Here is a 17,936-nt window from a genome sequence, read left to right as displayed (position 1 = left end):
ATTTCTGTCTTTTATGTTCAGCACCACACATTTCCTTTTCCTCTTTCTTTCTTTTCAACAATGTACCTCCTCTGTTGTGCTTGTCACAAAACACTGGGCTGAGTTCAGCCCCAAGATCACATAAAGAGATTAAACTTGTCCTTGCTGGAAAGTAAACTCCTTTCATCGGCGCCATTGAGCCAATCAGATTTCAGAAAATAAGAGGATCGGTCCGAGTTGGGAGGGGCCGCCTGTACCCCAGTATGAAGGTATAGGTTTGGCCCAGTCTAAAAGACACAGACCGTGTACACTGCAGCTGACCGGCCAACGCGGTCGCAAATCATTTTAAAGTTGAACATAAGAAACTGAAAAATAAAAACTCTTGAAAACCGGCTGGTTCGGCCTAAAATAGATCAGCTGTTCAGGATTGTTCCCACAATTCCCAATAGCCAATCCGCCCCTGCTAACACCTGCGCTGCTACTCCCTCTCTGGAGGAACAAAGATTGGCAACATTTTAGAGAATTGTTAGAAATTAAGAAGCGTTACTGAAATGTTGTTTAGGAAAAGTTGGATCAGGGGATAAAAGGATCGGGGTCAGAGAATCATCGACCTTTCAATACATTAAAATGATCTACCTAGTTTTATTTAGCAAAGCTTAACAGCTTAACATACAAAGCCTACGTCCAGAAACACTTTGAGATAGAAGAGAAGAGAATAAAGAAACCAAACAGAATTTCTGGGTCTAAAAAGCCATGAAGCTGTTCAGAAGACACTTCCTGCTGCTTCCTCTTGTCAGTTGTCACCATCTGTAGACGGTCAGAAACTAAGCAACACACTTATTCACTGGTTATACAGAGTCTGCTAATCTACGGAAGCTAGCACTTTATGTGTTTATTTATAACTCTACACTATATTTCTGACCACTGAAAATTTAAGAAAACACATGATGATGATTATCAGTATTTTCACATATTCAAACTGATCCAGGAGCTGACTTCAGATCCATCATGTTATTGTTAAAGACAGCTGCTGTCACTCTGTTCACAGCTCAGAAGGCGTGCTCAGTGGTGACATCAGCGGTGATGTCATCATAATCGCCATCCAATTCGTCACTTCCTCCAACCCGCTGGGTCATCTCCATGGAGACGGCTGGTTTGTTTCCTGTCTTCCTGCTGCAGCAGATGGACAGCATCAGACCAGTAGAGACGCAGTATGGACAGAAGACCACTAGATGGCAGCAGAGTCTGAGCACAGACAGAGAGGAGTCTGACGGAGGAGAACAAGAATCACAGTCAGGTTTGTTGCCAAGTAGGTTTTTACGGAAGCCCTAAGTGCCCATCGATTCAAATGTTGTATTTACTCTGTTTCCCTTTGATAACAGGATAAGTATCGAAAAAAGTTTGTTTTCCCGTGCACACAATCCTGTGCCAACTGAGCTCACCAATTTCACTGGAAACTTTTCTGAAATCATCCTAAAGAAACAAACCTACCGACCCCTGTATTCAGCTATGATTTGTTATCTCAAGATCACGAGGAAATTATCCTGTTTTCACATGAAAACGGAGTAAAATCTATGGCCGCTTAGGGCTTCCGTAGTTTTACAACACACAAGGAATTTGTCTTTTTTGTGAGTAACAATAAAGAAAATAAAAAACAAGAACATTAAAAGTCAAGAATCATAAACATAAAATAGAAAGTTGAAGAATTAAATAGTTGTGTTTACAATGATTCAATGGGAGGGACAACTTATAACAGGAAGGAGGGGTCTGGACAGTTTGGTGGAATCATCTCATCAACACTGATTTATACCTTCATTTTATGTTCATTTCACACAGAAGGATCAACAAACCAAATGTCATTCGTCGTGGTCTCATGTAATAATATGACTTTCAGTAAAATATTCAGTGTGAGAATCTAAGCTTTAAGAACTTTTGACCTTTTTACTTTATTATTAGTTTGAGAGCTGCAAGTTCAGCTTTAAAATTTAATTACTTGGATTGCTGATAACTGTAATGGTTGATTTTATGATTTTTATGAATTTTAAAATGAATCAGTTTCTATGGGATCACAGACTCAACAAGCTTATTGCTACAGCATATGTGCAGCGACAGACTCCATTCACGTTTTCAACTACTGAAAAAGTGTTGATTGTTCCAATTTGTACCTGGCATTTGCAAAAGATGTTTAGTTTTGGAAATATTTATTTTCAAAGCGAAGGGATTTACAGTTTTTGGAGATTTCATCAGTGTCACATGGAGCAGAGCTTTTGGCAGACCAGATGTTTATCTAAACTGCTCCTGGTCACGCATATTCATCTCCATAAGCACATAGTAGGCATCAAAATGCAGCCATAAGCCTTTTCTTTGTCAAAATGCAACATCTTCCTTAATGGAGGTATAGTATTTTAGATTTACAACTTAATTAATAGATAACCCACAGTCAAGGTCTCATTCACTCTAATACAGCAAAAAATTAAACTGCAGACTGACTTCTCCTCACCTTCCTTATTCTTAAACGTGCAAAATCTTCCTTCATGTTTAGAAACATGCCATATTAGCTCATGCTCAAAATGCTAAAATACAAAAATCACAGCTGAAAAGCTTCATTTTTAAGGTAAATGCTCTATTTCATCAACAACAAGCGGTTATCAGACCTGGTCTGATCCGGAGAGACGGCATCCATCCCACTTGGGAAGGAGCAGCTCTCATTTCTAGAAATCTGGCCAAGTTTATTAGTGGACCAAATCCATGACAACCCAGAGTTGAGACCAGGAGGCAGAGTCGCAGTTTAACACACTTCTCTGCCCTTCTTTTTCAGCAGTTACCCACCCAAAACCCTACGCAGAGTCGCAGTCTAACACACTTCTTGCTCCTCCATTTCAGGAGTTACTTAGTGAAAATCCTATAGTGACGGTGTCTGCCCCCGACCATCGAAATTATTTAAAAAGGTAAACAGAAGAGGAGCTGAGCATAAAAACCTCATAAAAATTAAAACCACAAGAGCAATAGTGCAAACTAATAGGAGAGTTAAATGTGGACTCTTAAACATCAGATCTCTCTCTTCTAAAGGTGTACTAGTAAATGAACTAATATCAGATTATGATATTGATTTATTTTGTCTTACTGAAACCTGGCTGGGTGATGGAGAATATGTTAGCCTAAATGAATCCACCCCTCCCAGTCATATTAATACTCACATTCCTCGAGGCACAGGCCGAGGAGGTGGAGTTGCAGCTATCTTCGACTCTACCTACTAATCAGCTCTAAACCTAAACTAAACTATAACTCATTTGAAAGTCTTGTTCTTAGTCTTTCGTACCCAAGTTGGAAATCACTGCAACCAATTCTTTTGTTATAGTGTACCGAGCACCTGGCCCGTACTCTGAATTCTTACTGAATTTGCAGAGTTTTTGTCAACTTTAGTCCTTAAAACGGACAAAGTTATTATTGTAGGGGATTTTAATATTCATGTGGATGTTGAGAATGACAGCTTTAGTACTGCGTTTATCTCTCTGTTAGATTCCATTGACTTCTCTCAGAGTGTTCATGAACCCACTCACTGTTTTAACCACACCTCGACCTTGTTTTGGTGTACGGTATTGAAATTGAACATTTAGTGGTGTTCCACAGAATCCCTCTTTATCCGACCACTGTTTGATAACTTTTGAGTTTGTATTACTGAACTACAAGATGTCTGTCTGATAGTGCCATAGCTAAATTTAAGGATGCGATTCCATCAGCTCTAAATACATTATCTAGTCACAAAGTAACAGAGGACTCCTATGCTAATTTCAGTCCCTCCCAAATCGATCATCTTGTTGATAGTGCTGCAGGCTCGCTGCGAATGACACTCGACTCTGTAGCCCCTCTAAAAAGAAAATACTAAAACAAAGACGGTTAGCTCCATGGTATAACACTGAAACTCGCAAATTAAAGCAAATATCGCGGAAACTTGAGAGGAATTGGCGTTCCACCAAAGTGGAAAATTCTCGTTTAATTTGGCAAGATAGTCTTAAAACTTATAGGAAGGCCCTCCTAATGCCAGAGCAGCGTACTACTCGTCATTATTAGAGGAAAATAGGAACAACCCCAGGTTTCTTTTCAGCACTGTAGCCAGGCTGACAGAGTCACAGCTCTATTGAGCCAATATTCCCATAGCTCTCAGTAGTTACGACTTCATGAGCTTCTTTAATGATAAAATTCTAGCTATTAGAGACAAAATTCACCAAGACCTGCCCTCAACTGGCACCGACTTATCTTTAACTCAGGAACCTTAGAAACAGCTGTAGAACCAGATATATGTTTAGACTGTTTTGCTTCCCTCAATCTTTACCAACTAACTTCAATAATTTCTTCATCTAAACCATCAACCTGCCTCTTAGACCCCATCCCGACTAGGCTGCTTAAAGATGTTTTACCCTTAGTCAGCACTTCTATACTAGATATGATCAATCTATCTTTATCAACAGGCTATGTACCACAGTACTTTAAAGTAGCTGTAATTAAACCTCTTCTGAAAAAGCCCAAACTTGATCCGGATGTTTTAGCCAACTATAGACCTATATCTAACCTTCCATTTCTCTCTAAGGTTCTGGAGAAAGCAGTTGCTAAACAGCTGTGTGACTTTCTACAGAGCAATAGTTTATTTGAGGATTTTCAGTCAGGATTTAGAGCTCATCATAGCACAGAGACAGCACTGGTGAAAATTACTAACGACCTCCTTATTGCATCAGACAAAGGACTTGTCTCTGTACTGGTTTTATTAGATCTTAGTGCTGCATTTGATACCATTGACCATCAGATCCTATTGCAGAGACTGGAATATTTCATTGGCATTAAAGGAACTGCTCTAAGCTGGTTTAAGTCCTATATCAGATCGATTTCAGTTTGTACATGTTAACGATGAGTCCTCCATGCATGCCAAAGTTAGTCATGGAGTTCCTCAAGGATCTGTCCTCGGACCAATCCTCTTCACTTTATATATGCTTCCTTTAGGCAATATTATCAGGAAACATTCCATAAGCTTTCATTGTTATGCAGATGATACTCAGTTATATCTATCGATCAAGCCAGATGAAACTCATCAGTTAACTAAACTTCAAATGTGCCTTCAGGATGTTAAAACCTGGATGACCTGTAATTTTCTCATGTTAAACTCAGATAAAACTGAAGTTATTGCTCTGGGGCCTAAGCACCTCCGTGACGCGTTATCTAAAGATATAGTTTCCCTGGATGGCATCGCCCTGGCCTCCAGCACCACTGTGAGGAATCTTGGAGTTATCTTTGATCAGGACAAGTCTCACATTAAGCAAATTTCAAGGACCGCCTTTTTTCACCTACGTAATATTGTGAAAATCAGGAACATCCTGTCTAAAAATGATGCAGAAAAACTAGTCCATGCATTTGTTACTTCTAGGCTGGATTACTGCAATTCTTTATTATCAGGCTGCTCGAAAAAGTCCATTAAGACTCTTCAGCTGATCCAGAATGCTGCAGCACGTGTTCTGACAGGAACCAGGAAAAGAGATCACATTTCTCCTGTTTTAGCTTCTTTGCATTGGCTTCCAGTAAAATCCAGAATAGAATTTAAAATCATTCTTCTTACCTACAAAGCTCTTAATGGTCAGGCACCATCTTATCTTAAAGAGCTCATAGTACCTTACTACCCCACCAGAGCACTGCGCTCCCAGAATGCAGGGTTACTTGTGGTTCCTAGAGTCTCCAAAAGTAGACTAGGAGCCAGAGCGTTCAGCTATCAAGCTCCTCTCCTGTGGAACCAGGTTCCAGTTTGGGTTCAGGAGGCAGACACCATCTCCACATTTAAGAGTAGGCTTAAGACTTTCCTCTTTGATAAAGCTTATAGTTAGGGCTGGCTCAGGTGAGTCCTGAACCATCCCTTAGTTATGCTGCTATAGGCCTAGACTGCCGGGGGATTTCCCATGATGCACTGAGCTCCTCTCTCCTCTACTTTCTCTCCCTCTGTATGCAACCTCATCCCATTATTGCATGTTACTAACACAACTTCTCCCCTTTCTGGTAGTCTTGTGCTTTCTCGTCCCTCTCCTCTCTCCTCCTATCACTTCCTGCAGGTTTTCTCTGGAGCTGTGGAGTCTGGATCTGTGGTTGCGGGTCACCTGCTGCCCCCGTGTTCCTGCTCGACACCCTCTGCTGCAACGACTATTGTTACTAGTCTTATTGTTATTATAATCATTAACATTACGATGGTTACCATTAACACTACTATAAATATCTGTACCATTTTTCATTCAGTCTGTAGCAACATCACCTTTACTGTCTGTACCTCTGTGTGTATATTGTGTAGGCTGCCTCCCTCCCCTCTCTCTCTCCTTACATCCCTCTCTTTTTCTCTCTGTTCCTCTCCTGCCCTCTCTCTCTCTCTCCCTCTCTCTCCCTCTCTCTCCCTCTCTCTCTCTCTCTCTCACCCCAACCGGTCGAGGCAGATGGCCGCCCACCCTGAGCCATGGTTCTGCTCGATGGTTTCTGCCTCTTAAAAGGTCTAGACCTGCTCTTTTATGAAAAGCGCTGTGAGATAACTGTTGTTGTGATTTAGCGCTATATAAATAAAATTGAATTGAATTGAATTAGTTTGATCCCCAGCTTGGGCAAGAGTGTTAATTAGTCACAGCTTCAATCTTTCACACACCTGAGTGGTGTTTGACCATAATGACTACCAACACAATGTTCAGTTTGTTCAAGGGGGTAAGCCAGAGATCAAACAGTGAAGCCGACAAAAGACGGTTCCATGTAGGCCCAAAAATGACGTCGAAACCCTGTGACATCCTGTCGCACATGAGATATGTAACCGTATTGCTTGGATTATAAACTCTGTGTGAATCTAACCAGAAGACTTTTGAATTACGGTGTTTCTGCTTTTGCTCTACGTCATCAAACCACGGTTTTGCTGCGCGATCATGCGTAGTAGACACTGATGCCAAAAGGAAGTAGCCCTGTAGTAGTATTTTATTGGTCCAAAACTGGCTTCACTGCTTTCCATTCAAATCAGCAACCCAAATCAGATTAAGCAAGTAAAAACCTTCTTCTAATGGTGTATCTTAATAGTCCAGTGGTTCAAATCCTACTCAGGGCATGTTAACCACATGCAGTAAACTGGAACTTTATTTGCTGACCAAGGCTGTACAGCACTAACGGCTACAAGCTCTCACATGCATTTTCTTTAGGAAATGTCCATTCTAGTTAATGTTTTGTCCCAGTTGATCTTATTCTGATATCATTATTAGGGTTAAACCTCTGTTGCTGTTCGACTCTTTCTGTATCTTTCACTTTTCACAACCTCACCTGCAGAAACAAGCAGTCCACTCAGCAACACAGCCGCACCTGCAACAGGTAGACAGAGGTCACTAAAGGTCAGAGGTCAACAGACAGACAGACAGACTTCCATCAGCTCACCTGCAGCAGTCAGCACAGCCAGACCTACAACAGGAGAACAAGGTTTACTAAAGGTCAGAGGTCAGCAGGTTAACTTTGTATTCAAATATATAAACAGTTAGTGGAAAATATCTAACTGAGCTTTCAGCAGCATCTCATGGTGTTCATCAGTAAATGGAGTTGGCTCAGGTGTCATCATGTGACCTACAGGTACATCACATCTCCCCCCATATACAAGCAGCTGTTACCATGGGACTGAGGGTCTGTACCTCACATGACCACACCTGAAGCATCTCCAGAACTACGAAGCAAACGCCATGAGCTGATGAAGACCATGAGATGTGGCTGAAAGCTCTGGAAAAGCTCTAAGTGGACACTGAGTTAAGATTATATTGTCCGCCTCTAAAATGTGTGATGTTGGCAGTAACAGAAATAACAGCAACAAACTCTCTGTAGAGAAAAGAAACTTGTCAGAGAATCAAAGTCAGGAAGGTTTAAAGTAAGGAGAACATTTCCATCCTGAAACTGAACACCAGTGGAAATTAAAAGTCCAGTTGATGAAGCAGAGTTTCAGTTCAGACATCAAGCAGCAGCTGCTTCACTCATGCTTCACCATCACTGCTCAGGTGTAGAACAGGTGTGTGTGTACCTGCAGTGTGTTTCCTTTGAGCAGATCTGACAGCATCTGGATCAGCAGGAAACAAACACAGATCAGTCAGGTTATTGGAAATGGAGATCAGAGAGCATTTCTCACGGAGCTGTGTGACAGACGGGTCCCAGGTGTCCTGAGGACGTCACTGATTGGACAGGAGTCCAACCAGTCCCAGGTTGTAGTTCAGTACAGACCTGCTGACTGGATCAGACACAGTCTGGTTCCAGTCTGTTCACATCAGGTGAGTCTGACAGCTTTCATACCTGTTTGATTCCTGCGGAGCAACAGAACTCCGACCAGGACCAGAACCAGAAGAACCAGAAGAACCAGAGAACCCACAGCTGCACCAAGTGGAGGAGAAAGAGGGGGGGAAGCTGGGGAGGAGAAAGGAGAGGAGGAGGAGGAGGAGGAGGAGGAAGAAGAAGAAGAAGAAGAAGGAAAAGGAGGAGCGGATGTACAAGTAGAAGTTGAAGGGGCAGTAGGACCTGGAGGAGAAATCAATAGAACGTGTATCAATACTGTGATCATTTTATTATCAGGTCAGCAGGTTAGGATGCTTCTCAATTATCTTAATTGCACCCAAGTGTCCTTCACTTGCGTCATTTCCTTGTGTTTCAGTCCCGCCCACAGGAACGAGAAATAAGACGTTCTTTCCTCCAAAGCGTCACGTGAAGCGACGTCTGTTTCTGAAGATGGCTGAGCAGCTTTAACAGCTGGAGAGACTTCTGATGGAGCTTGTGTCTGCACACGTATGCTGATACTAATAAAGTCTCACAGTTATCGCTGTACGTAGTGATATTCTGATTGTGATTAATCATTGACTAATTATTGAAATTTGATCATGTTGTCCTTTGATTTATTAGGCAAAATGTTTCAGGGGAAATTGAAATGATGACGCTTTCATTCATACATTACATCAGCTGATTTTACTCACAGACCTGCTGGCTGCTTTCATCAGATGTTATCTGAGATCAGCTGCATGTGCAGGTTTCTTTTCCTTTTCTTACTTCTTCAGAGACTTTGGTGCAATTTAGTGACTTGTTTAGTACGACTAGTTTACTACGTTTTACTGTCGTCTATTTGGACTAAACAGTCAGGAATGATCAGCCTCATGTGACTGAATGGAAATAACGATAAATGATGAAAACAGTGTTTCTTGCTGACTGACAGACTCTCCAAATCTCTCTGACATTTTCTCTGACTGCACATGTCTCTATAATAAAGGTTAATGGGAGAAACAACAGAGTCATCTGTTTTACTAAATGCAGAAAGTTGTTTGTGCTCCTTTAGTTGTTCAGACCTACATTGATCACAGATTTTAACTACACAGTGAATAAAATATAAAACTTTGATACACTTTTTATCTGTTATCTGTCTTCAATTGGTATGAAACTCATTTTATGTTGTATCAGATCAGTTTGTGCTGCTGCAGCGTCCAATCAGTAACAACTAATCCAATAAGGGGGCGTGTCGGTCAGTAAAAGACTTCTGCGAAGGATGGACTTGTGTATCCTGAATCCTCGTGCCCAAATAAGAGCTTTGGGATGGTCTGCAAGGAGCGAAACTCAGGTTCAAGTGAGGAATGAGGATTTGACAAATAAGGGAATTGAGAAGCACACTTAGTTCATATGTTTATAAGTGATGTCAGTGTCCTGACCTGTGACCCTCAGCCATATCCGAGGAGATTCAGCAGTCTGATCAAAATAACACCAGTAGAGACCTTCATCAGACTGTTGGACGTTCCTGATGGTAAACTGTCCTTCAGGTCCAGATCCAAGTTTAGAACCATCCCTGATGAAAAAGGCTTCGAGTGCGACCTGATCTTTGCTTCTACAGCGCAGAGTGACATCACTTCCTGCCATCACAGGAAGTGCAGGAATCTCCAGAATAACCTGAGAATCTGAAGAAGAAGAAAACAGAGTTAGTCCATCAGACCAGAGCCTGGAGGAGAGATCAGTAGAACCTGGATCAATGCAGTGATCAGTTTATTATCAGGTCAGCAGGTTATGCTGCGTTCCAGGCAACTGGGAACTTGGGAAATTTCCGACCTCTAACTTAAAGAGGTGGTATTCTGCTCATTTTCAGGTTCAAAATCTTAATAAGAAGTTGTACCAGAACAGGTTTACATGGTTTAATTTTCAAAAAACACCATATTTTTGTCATCCTACACATTGCTGCAGCTCCTCTTTCCACCCTGTGTTGAACGCTCCACTCTTGAGCTACAGAGTGATGCATCTTACTTGTACAAAATCTTTGTGGGGAGTCGCACATGCGCAGTTCCCAGGTAAGGACTACTAGCCAATCAGAAGCAGAGAAGGGCGGGTCGTAAGAAACAAGGTAGTGTGATCCAAATCAAAGCCACTTCAGACTGAGACCATAACCTAGCAGAAGTTACTCAAGTCCACAACATCATTGTTCCACATCTTACCATCAGGACTAAACGTTGAACTGTTGCCGGCCAGAAGTGGACAGAAACATTTTGTCTGCCAATTTATGGAGAAATGCATTGAAACTAATGGGGAGGAAGTTTATCATGCAGCAGGACAATGAGCCAAAGCACACTGCCAACAAAACAAAGGACTTCATCAGGGGAAAAAGGTTTTAGACTGGCCAAGTCAATCAGCTGACCTGAACCCAATAGATGCATTTCACCTCCTTAAGAGGAGACTGAAGGGAGAAACACCCCGAAACAAACAAGAAGTGAAAGAAGCTGCAGTAAAAGCCTGGAACAGCATCAACAGTTTGGTGATGTCGATGGGTCGCAGGCTGGAGGCAGTTATTGCAAGAGAGGGTTCTGCCACCAAATATCAAATGTTATTTACTTTAAGATTATTTGTTCCTTTACTTTTGCTCACTTCAGAATGCTGTGCTCTAATACAAACGGTGGTTTGTCCTGAGTTGTTTAACACATCTAGATGTGAATACCAGGGAATGAGAGCTGAAATTCTGAACTCTTGTCTCATCTTTTGATCTTAAACCCAAATGTCTTCAGTGAACAACAAAACGAAGCCTTACTGGTCCAGTACTTATGGAGGGGAGTGTATGTTGCCAATTTTGTTAGGTAGCTGGTTACAATAAAGAATCTCATAAAGGCATCTTCTCTGCATAAAGGGCAGTCAGTAGAATGTTAATAGTCGGACGTTTAGGCATAGCCTACAACATTGACTGTTGAGGATTACCATCTGATGTAGCTAGACGGGTACACAGTTAACTAGTAACGTATAGACTATTTATGTCAGTTCTTTTCATTTAAACGGCCATCCTTTTAATTAACACCAAAGGAACTGCTAAGGGTTTAACTGTGTGTACACTTTGTCACGGTCAGCTATGTTTTTCGTTCACTTTTGACGAGTTCCGAGCAGTCTGGAACGCAACATTAGTTCATATCATATAAACAGGAAGTGATGTCAGTGTCCTGACCTGTGACCCTCAGCCGTCTCCGAGGACATTCAGCAGTCTGATCAAAATAACACCAGTAGAGACCTTCATCAGACTGTTGGAAGTTCCTGATGGTAAACTGTCCTTCAGGTCCAGATCCAAGTTTAGAACCATCCCTGATGAAAAAGGCTTCGAGTGCGACCTGATCTTTGCTTCTACAGCGCAGAGTGACATCACTTCCTGCCACCACAGGAAGTGCAGAAATCTCCAGAATAACCTGAGCATCATCATCTGAAGAAAGAAAACAGAGTTAGTCCATCAGACCAGAACCATATTCAGAGTTAGACCTGTCAGACCAGGGCCTCATTTCTAAACGTAGCGTGCAGATAAAAGACGGCGTTCTCCACTTTCTAAGCAAACTTTGGGATTTCTAAAAAACGTGCGGTCCTCCACGGTAACTCTTAAATGAATAGAAAACATTTGAGTGACAGATCTTTCAGAGTCCAGCTTCTGTCACACAAGACAAGTCTTATTTCCTTTAAGTCCTCGGCAGCCTCGTTAATTCAGTCGATGGAGTCTCTGCGTTCAGGACTTCATCTGCACGGCCCCTTGAGCAGGAGGTTCAGCGGAGCTTTAGCTTTTCTCTCCCAATTTGCCGTCTTTATCTTCATGCAGTCAGCATGTATTAATATTAATTATTATTTCTAGGCAGCTATGGCCGTTAAAAGGGCGGGACAAGGAGCTGCTCACCTGGGCCACATTTTGAACTGATTGTATTCATAAAGGGAAATCAGCGCGGGCTGTATGGACTGTTAAACATCTGAAGATTTAAACCCTTTCTGTTTTGATCTGTACGCAAACGTCTGACTTTAATCCTACGTAAAGTTTAATAAATGAGGCCCCCAGAGTCATAAACAGACAGTTAGATCCTGACCTCATACAGGAGGCAGACTTCACGCTGCCATAACCACCACCTCTCCTACCGCTAACACACACAGTATAAACAGGAAGTGATGTCAGTGTCCTGACCTCTGACACTTTGCCATATCCAAGGAGATACTTCAGTCTGATCAAAATAACACCAGTAGAGACCTTCATCAGACTGTTGGACGTTCCTGAAGGTAAACTGTCCTTCAGGTCCAGATCCAAGTTTAGAACCATCCCTGATGAAAAAGGCTTCGAGTGATACCTGATCTTTGCTTCTACAGCGCAGAGTGACATCACTTCCTGCCACCACAGGAAGTGCAGAAATCTCCAGAATAACCTGAGAATCTGAAGAAGAAGAAAACAGAGTTAGTCCATCAGACCAGAACCATCTGTCCATCTTCAACAGAGAGAGAGTCAGTGATTGTTTTCTCTTCCATCAGCTCACCTGCAGAATCAGTCAGTCCAGACAGCAGCAGCACAGACACACCTGCAACAGGAAGACAGGGGTCACTGAAGGTCAGAGGTCACTGAAGGTCAGAGGTCACTGAAGGTCAGGGGTCACTGAAGGCCAGGGGTCACTGAAGGTCAGAGGCCACTGAAGGTCAGGGGTCACTGAAGGTCAGAGGCCACTGAAGGTCAGGGGTCATTATAGTGGCCAGTGAAATGAGGTATTAAAACTTTTAATTTATTCAATGAACGGTCTGAATTCAAGAATAAAATAACAAGCGAACGTTTTTTTTTTTTATCTCCATTTTAATTATTTGACTAATTGTAAATTGTTGTTTCAGTCATAGCCTGTATAAAAGAAGTGGATGTAGCCACGGTGACATCACCCGTTGGTTTGTGGACTACCATTTTGAATCCTTGAGTTTGGCATCTTGGGATGAGAGGGTGGAGCTAGCTAGCTTGGCTAGCAAGGTGCATCCCTAGTTAACGTTAACTGTCATATTAACGGTGATTTTAATTTTGGCTAGCGAAAAACAGGCTGTAAACTAAATTTTCCTACAGGAAAATCTTTTAGTACAACTGAATGCTGAACAAGACGTTTTTAGGACTAAAATGTTGCAGTTAACTTTCATGAAGTGAAACAGCACCCAAAAACAAGTTCACAAGGTAGCCCCGCCCTAAAGCCTCCCCTGCTTCCTGGTCTCTGTTCCTCTAAATGGGACCATAATTTACTAAATGAACATCATGCTGTGTTGAAGAAGACTTGAAACTAGCGACTGAGACCATAAACTCATCAGGAAAGTGTTTACTGAGGAATAAATCAGCTGAGAAGTAGAAACATTTTCTCATAGACTTCTATACAATCACACTTCTTTCTGCAGCTGCTGGAGTCGCCCCCTGCTGGCTGCTGGAGAGAATGAAGCTTTTATGGCTCTTCAGCACTGGCTTCACTCTTCAGACCCAGAGTTTCATTAAAGAGGTAGTATTATACTTTTTAGGCTTTTCTCTCTCCTTCATTTAGTTATATCTTATCTTTTTTGTGCATGGAATAGGTTTGCCAAGTGGAAAAGCCCAAAGGGAGTTCCAATCCAAGTCTATGTTGCCAAGCCGGTCGGCAACATGTACAGCTGAAACGAAGCGGTGTTTACAGGCTTCTCATTGGCCCACCCTTCTCTGCTTCTGATTGGCTAGTAGTTCTTAACTAGGAACTGAGCATGTGAAACTCCCAACAAAGATCATTTAGAGACAAGATGCCATAGCTAAAACGAAGCCTTCAACACAGCCTGAAAAGAGGAGCTGCACCAATGTGCAGTATGACAAAATATAACCATGTAAACCTGCTCTGGTACAACCTCTAAATAAGATTTTGAACCTGAAAATGAGCATACCACCTCTTTAAAGATGCACTCTGTATCTGGTCGGCGTTGTGTCTCCTGCCCGTTGGCCTGGAGTGAAACGTAAACACTAACCAGAATGACAGATGTAATCTCAGGGGACTGAAGTCTGATCAGAAATAATAAAGAGAGAAGTGTGAGGGAAACCTGACTGGAACTGGTGTCTCCAGTATTCAGTGTTTCAGGAATCAGCAGTTTGATTGTTTTTCTGATTCTTCATCAGGTTTGATGAAACTCAGTGTCCACATTAATAACCATGGAAATGTCACAGTTAGAGAGGAAGTGACACATGAAAGCCAGATAAGATCAGAATGTCTCAGCTGAGCTTTCCTGTGTGAAAAGAAGAACTTCAGTGGTGCTAAAAACACCTCTGATCACAGCTACAAGCTGTCTAAGGCAGCTGTCCTCGACCACCAGAGGGTGGTGAAAACTGCTCAGCACATCCATGAACGGGACCCGTTCATCCATGAAGGACCTCTACACCCAGCAGTGCAGGAAGAAGGCCAACGAGGGGAAAGGGGACTAATTATGCATGGCCCTCATGTGAGGAGGGCCCATAGAGATACTATGAATAGCCGTAGATGCTGGGAAAGTCCCATACAGAATGCCTATGTAAAGGTCCAGAACTTTGTGCCACACCCCTACCTGCAGCAATAGAGTCAGGGACAGCTTCATCTCACAGACCATAAGACTGCTGGTTGAGCTCTCAACAGCGCTTTCTATCAGAACCAGTTTCAGCATTCAGCAGTTTGACCTACAGTAACTCATCTGTTGAATGGGACCACATCGGCCAGCCTTCACTCCCCACAAGCATCAATAAGCCTTGGCCACCCATTTCCCTGTCGCTGGTTCACCACCTTACCTTCCTTAGACCACTTTTGATAGGTAATGACCACTGCAGACCATTTTGGAGAAGCTCTGATCCAGTCGTCTAGCCATCACAGTTAGGCCCTTGTCAAAGTCACTCAAATCGCTACGCTTGACCATTTGGTTTGGTGCTATGATAACGAGATAATCAGTGTTACTCTCTTCACCTGTCAGTGGTCATAATGTTATGGTTGATCTTTGCATATTATATTTAATTTCTGAAAATATTCTATTCCTATATTTTAACTTCAGCACTATTTTATGTCTCAGATTCTTTCATTTTACTTGCACTTTTCCTTCTACACTTAGTGTGAGCATTGTTTGAGGAGCCTGAGAATTAAGAATTTCATTGCAGACGACTGCTTCACCGTAATTGTTGAGCATCTGACAATAAAGGAGGTGAAGTTGAACATTAAGGGCCTGATGAGACGAGGCTGTACGTACTGAATATCCTTGATTCTACCTTAACCTCATTAATTATCTGTCTTCATCCTCGGCTTTTCCTTTCTTTGCATGTTGTTTTTATTTATTTAGTTTGGATTGTAGCTAACTAGCATGTGTTGGCACGTAGCATTATTTATTGCTGGACAGTAACATCATGTGCATATTTATTATGTTGTATGAATTATGAAATATCTTTTTAACAGGGAGGACAGAAATTCAGTGAAAGTCATTGGAAGTTGTTATCAGCTGCTGATCAGTGAGCCTGTTCCCTGTCAAACAAACTGATCAAAACACAGAAAGCTTCTTGATGGTGGAAGAAATGAACCATGTGACTGCAGCGTTCAGCAAAAAGCTTTTTCTATCACTTCTATTAAAGAGGAATAGTTTCGTCTTCTTTTTCCTCTGTATGAGTGCAGACACTGAAGTATGTGTTGGAGCTGTGATGGATGGATGGATGGATGGATGGATGGATGGATGTGTTGGACTCACCGAGCAGCAGAGACACAGATGAAGCCTTCATGTTGTCTGGATGTCGACTGTCAGTCAGTCTGAACAGCAGAGTGACGCCTTCAGCTTCACTTCCCTTTTAACACAGTCAGCGCTGCATGCCACCCTGCTGCTCATGATTGGTGCTCGAAAGCGAGGGCGGGGCTACCTGTTTTAATGGGATGCAGTGTCGTGTATGAAGTAAAAATCCTCCTCAACAGGAACTGGAGGTTCAGTTTTAGCTGCTCTCCAATGAATCAGGTACAGGAGGTTTTGGACCCGGGCAGAGCAGGTTTAGTATACTTAATTATAATGAAAAGCAAACCAAAGGGTACAAGCTTATGGTAACTGAGGTAGGTAAGGGTTAAGAAACCAGCTAAGCACTCCAGAACTGAGGCAAACAAATCCAGTAAGGAAAATAATCCAAGTCCAAAACTCAGAAAGGAAGTCTATGAAACCAGCCATAGGGGAAATAACTCAGAGAAACACTAAAGATATCACTGGAAGGCTAGACAGACAACAAAAGATGGAGATAACGAGATACAGGTGAAAACAATACCCATGAGGACCAACTTAACACAATAAAATAGGAATTTACAAAAATCTAAATCACAACCACATACCAACCAATACCCCCGCCGACGGAAGTCAGTAAAGTCACAGAAAGTCCATGAAAAATCAGGTCGGTGGAGTAAGTTCCAAAAAATGGATTCAAGGACAAGTGTGGAGTGAGCTGAAGAAATGAGCAGGTGCTCAAAGGTGGATGGCCAGTGACCTGGACAGGGAAGGAGCAAGAGAACTCAGGCGACAGCCTGGAGGCATTAATGAAGCTGAACTGGATGTCAGAAAGGCTGAGTGAAGTGGCAGGAGGTAGAGATGTGGACCCAAAATGCAGACACCAGAACAAAGGAGGTTCAGTTGATGATATTTTAATACAGTCCAACAGAAACTCACTGGCTTACACTTGGTGTAGCAGTCCAAAGTCCAAACTAAACAGCAAAATCCAAACAGGAAGCAGGTCTACACTAACATAGAGACATAGAACTAAGGACTAAGACACAGACACAAGGAGAGAACAGACAGGGCATAGTGATCACAGGGGAGCAGACAGAAACTAACAACAACCAAACAGAGAAACACACAGGGACTAGGATGAAACAGAACACAACGTAGACAAGACCAAAATAATAAAACCCAGAAGTACACAGACCAGGAGTAATTCTAGAACATGAACTAAGGCTCATGACTAAGAACTAAGACACAGGACTAAGAACTGAGGCAAATAGCTAAAATGCAAGACTAAGAACTGAGATAAGAGACAAGACCGATACTTACTAACTTAAACATGCAAATTAACAAAATACTAAACTAAGCTAATGAACATAAACCCCTAAACAAGATCACAGAGGCAATGGGTAAAACAGAAAGGACAATAAACAAAATAACAGAAAAACACTACACTGATGTACGGAGCATTTACATTTACATTTACATTACTGAAACCCAAGGTCGTGACACTGGAGACAAGGCAGGCAGCCTGGAGGCAGAACAGATGGGCAACCAGGAGGCAAGACTGAAGGGCAAATCAGGTCTGGAGGACGACCGAAAAGAGATAGGTGATGAAGGCGGAAACCCTCATCTGGCCAGCTGAGTCTCTGGGGAGCTGTACAATAAAGTCTTTGGAGCGTTGATCAGCTGAATCTCAGTGGAACTGGCTAACAACATCTATGGATCACTGATCAGCCGGGTCTCTGGGGAGCAAAACAGCTGAATCTCTGAGGAACTGGCAAGTGCTGGGCTGCTCAGGTTCTGGGGAGCCAGGCAGCAGGAATTCCACAGCTCTGGGCTGCAAAGTCACTGGGACGCTAGGCAGGAGGACCCCAACAGCACTGAGCTGTGGTGAGGACGAGGGCTAGATTGCAGGGACTCAGGAAAGCCACTTGAACAGTTCATAG

At 42.4% G+C, this 17,936-nt stretch overlaps 1 protein-coding gene across 2 annotated transcripts; it reads right to left on the bottom strand.

The window, feature by feature from the left end:
- Positions 1 to 643: 643 nt before the first annotated feature.
- LOC119895888 (POU domain, class 2, transcription factor 1-like) lies at positions 644 to 16,062 on the bottom strand. Of its 2 annotated transcripts, XM_038709285.1 has the most exons (8): positions 15,985 to 16,062; positions 12,789 to 12,830; positions 9,696 to 9,938; positions 8,302 to 8,523; positions 8,036 to 8,071; positions 7,408 to 7,431; positions 7,297 to 7,335; positions 644 to 1,246 (listed from the first exon to the last, which is right to left on the bottom strand). In XM_038709285.1, exons 1-8 carry the CDS (start codon positions 16,013 to 16,015, stop codon positions 1,029 to 1,031), a joined length of 855 nt encoding a protein of 284 aa, XP_038565213.1. In that variant the 5' UTR covers positions 16,016 to 16,062; the 3' UTR covers positions 644 to 1,028. The 2 variants fall into 2 exon arrangements, with proteins under 2 accessions (XP_038565213.1, XP_038565223.1); XM_038709295.1 differs by lacking the exons at positions 12,789 to 12,830; positions 15,985 to 16,062 and adding an exon at positions 11,459 to 12,035 and having other exon boundaries at positions 645 to 1,246.
- Positions 16,063 to 17,936: the final 1,874 nt, after the last annotated feature.

This window comes from Micropterus salmoides, unplaced genomic scaffold (assembly GCF_014851395.1).
Source record: "Micropterus salmoides isolate LMB-PRFRI ecotype aquatic unplaced genomic scaffold, ASM1485139v1 Ms_hic_scaffold_10, whole genome shotgun sequence".
NCBI lineage: Eukaryota > Metazoa > Chordata > Actinopteri > Centrarchiformes > Centrarchidae > Micropterus > Micropterus salmoides.
This window is presented reverse-complemented; position numbering and strand designations above follow the sequence as displayed.

Coding starts and splice junctions, on each gene's coding strand:
- LOC119895888 (XM_038709285.1), bottom strand. CDS start 16,015: ATGAAGGCTTCATCTGTGTCTCTGCTGCTCG. Junction 8,072..8,301: donor GCTCCGCAGGAATCAAACAG/GTATGAAAGCTG, acceptor CTGCTGATCCAG/ATGCTGTCAGATCTGCTCAA. Junction 7,336..7,407: donor GGCTGTGCTGACTGCTGCAG/GTGAGCTGATGG, acceptor TACCTGTTGCAG/GTGCGGCTGTGTTGCTGAGT.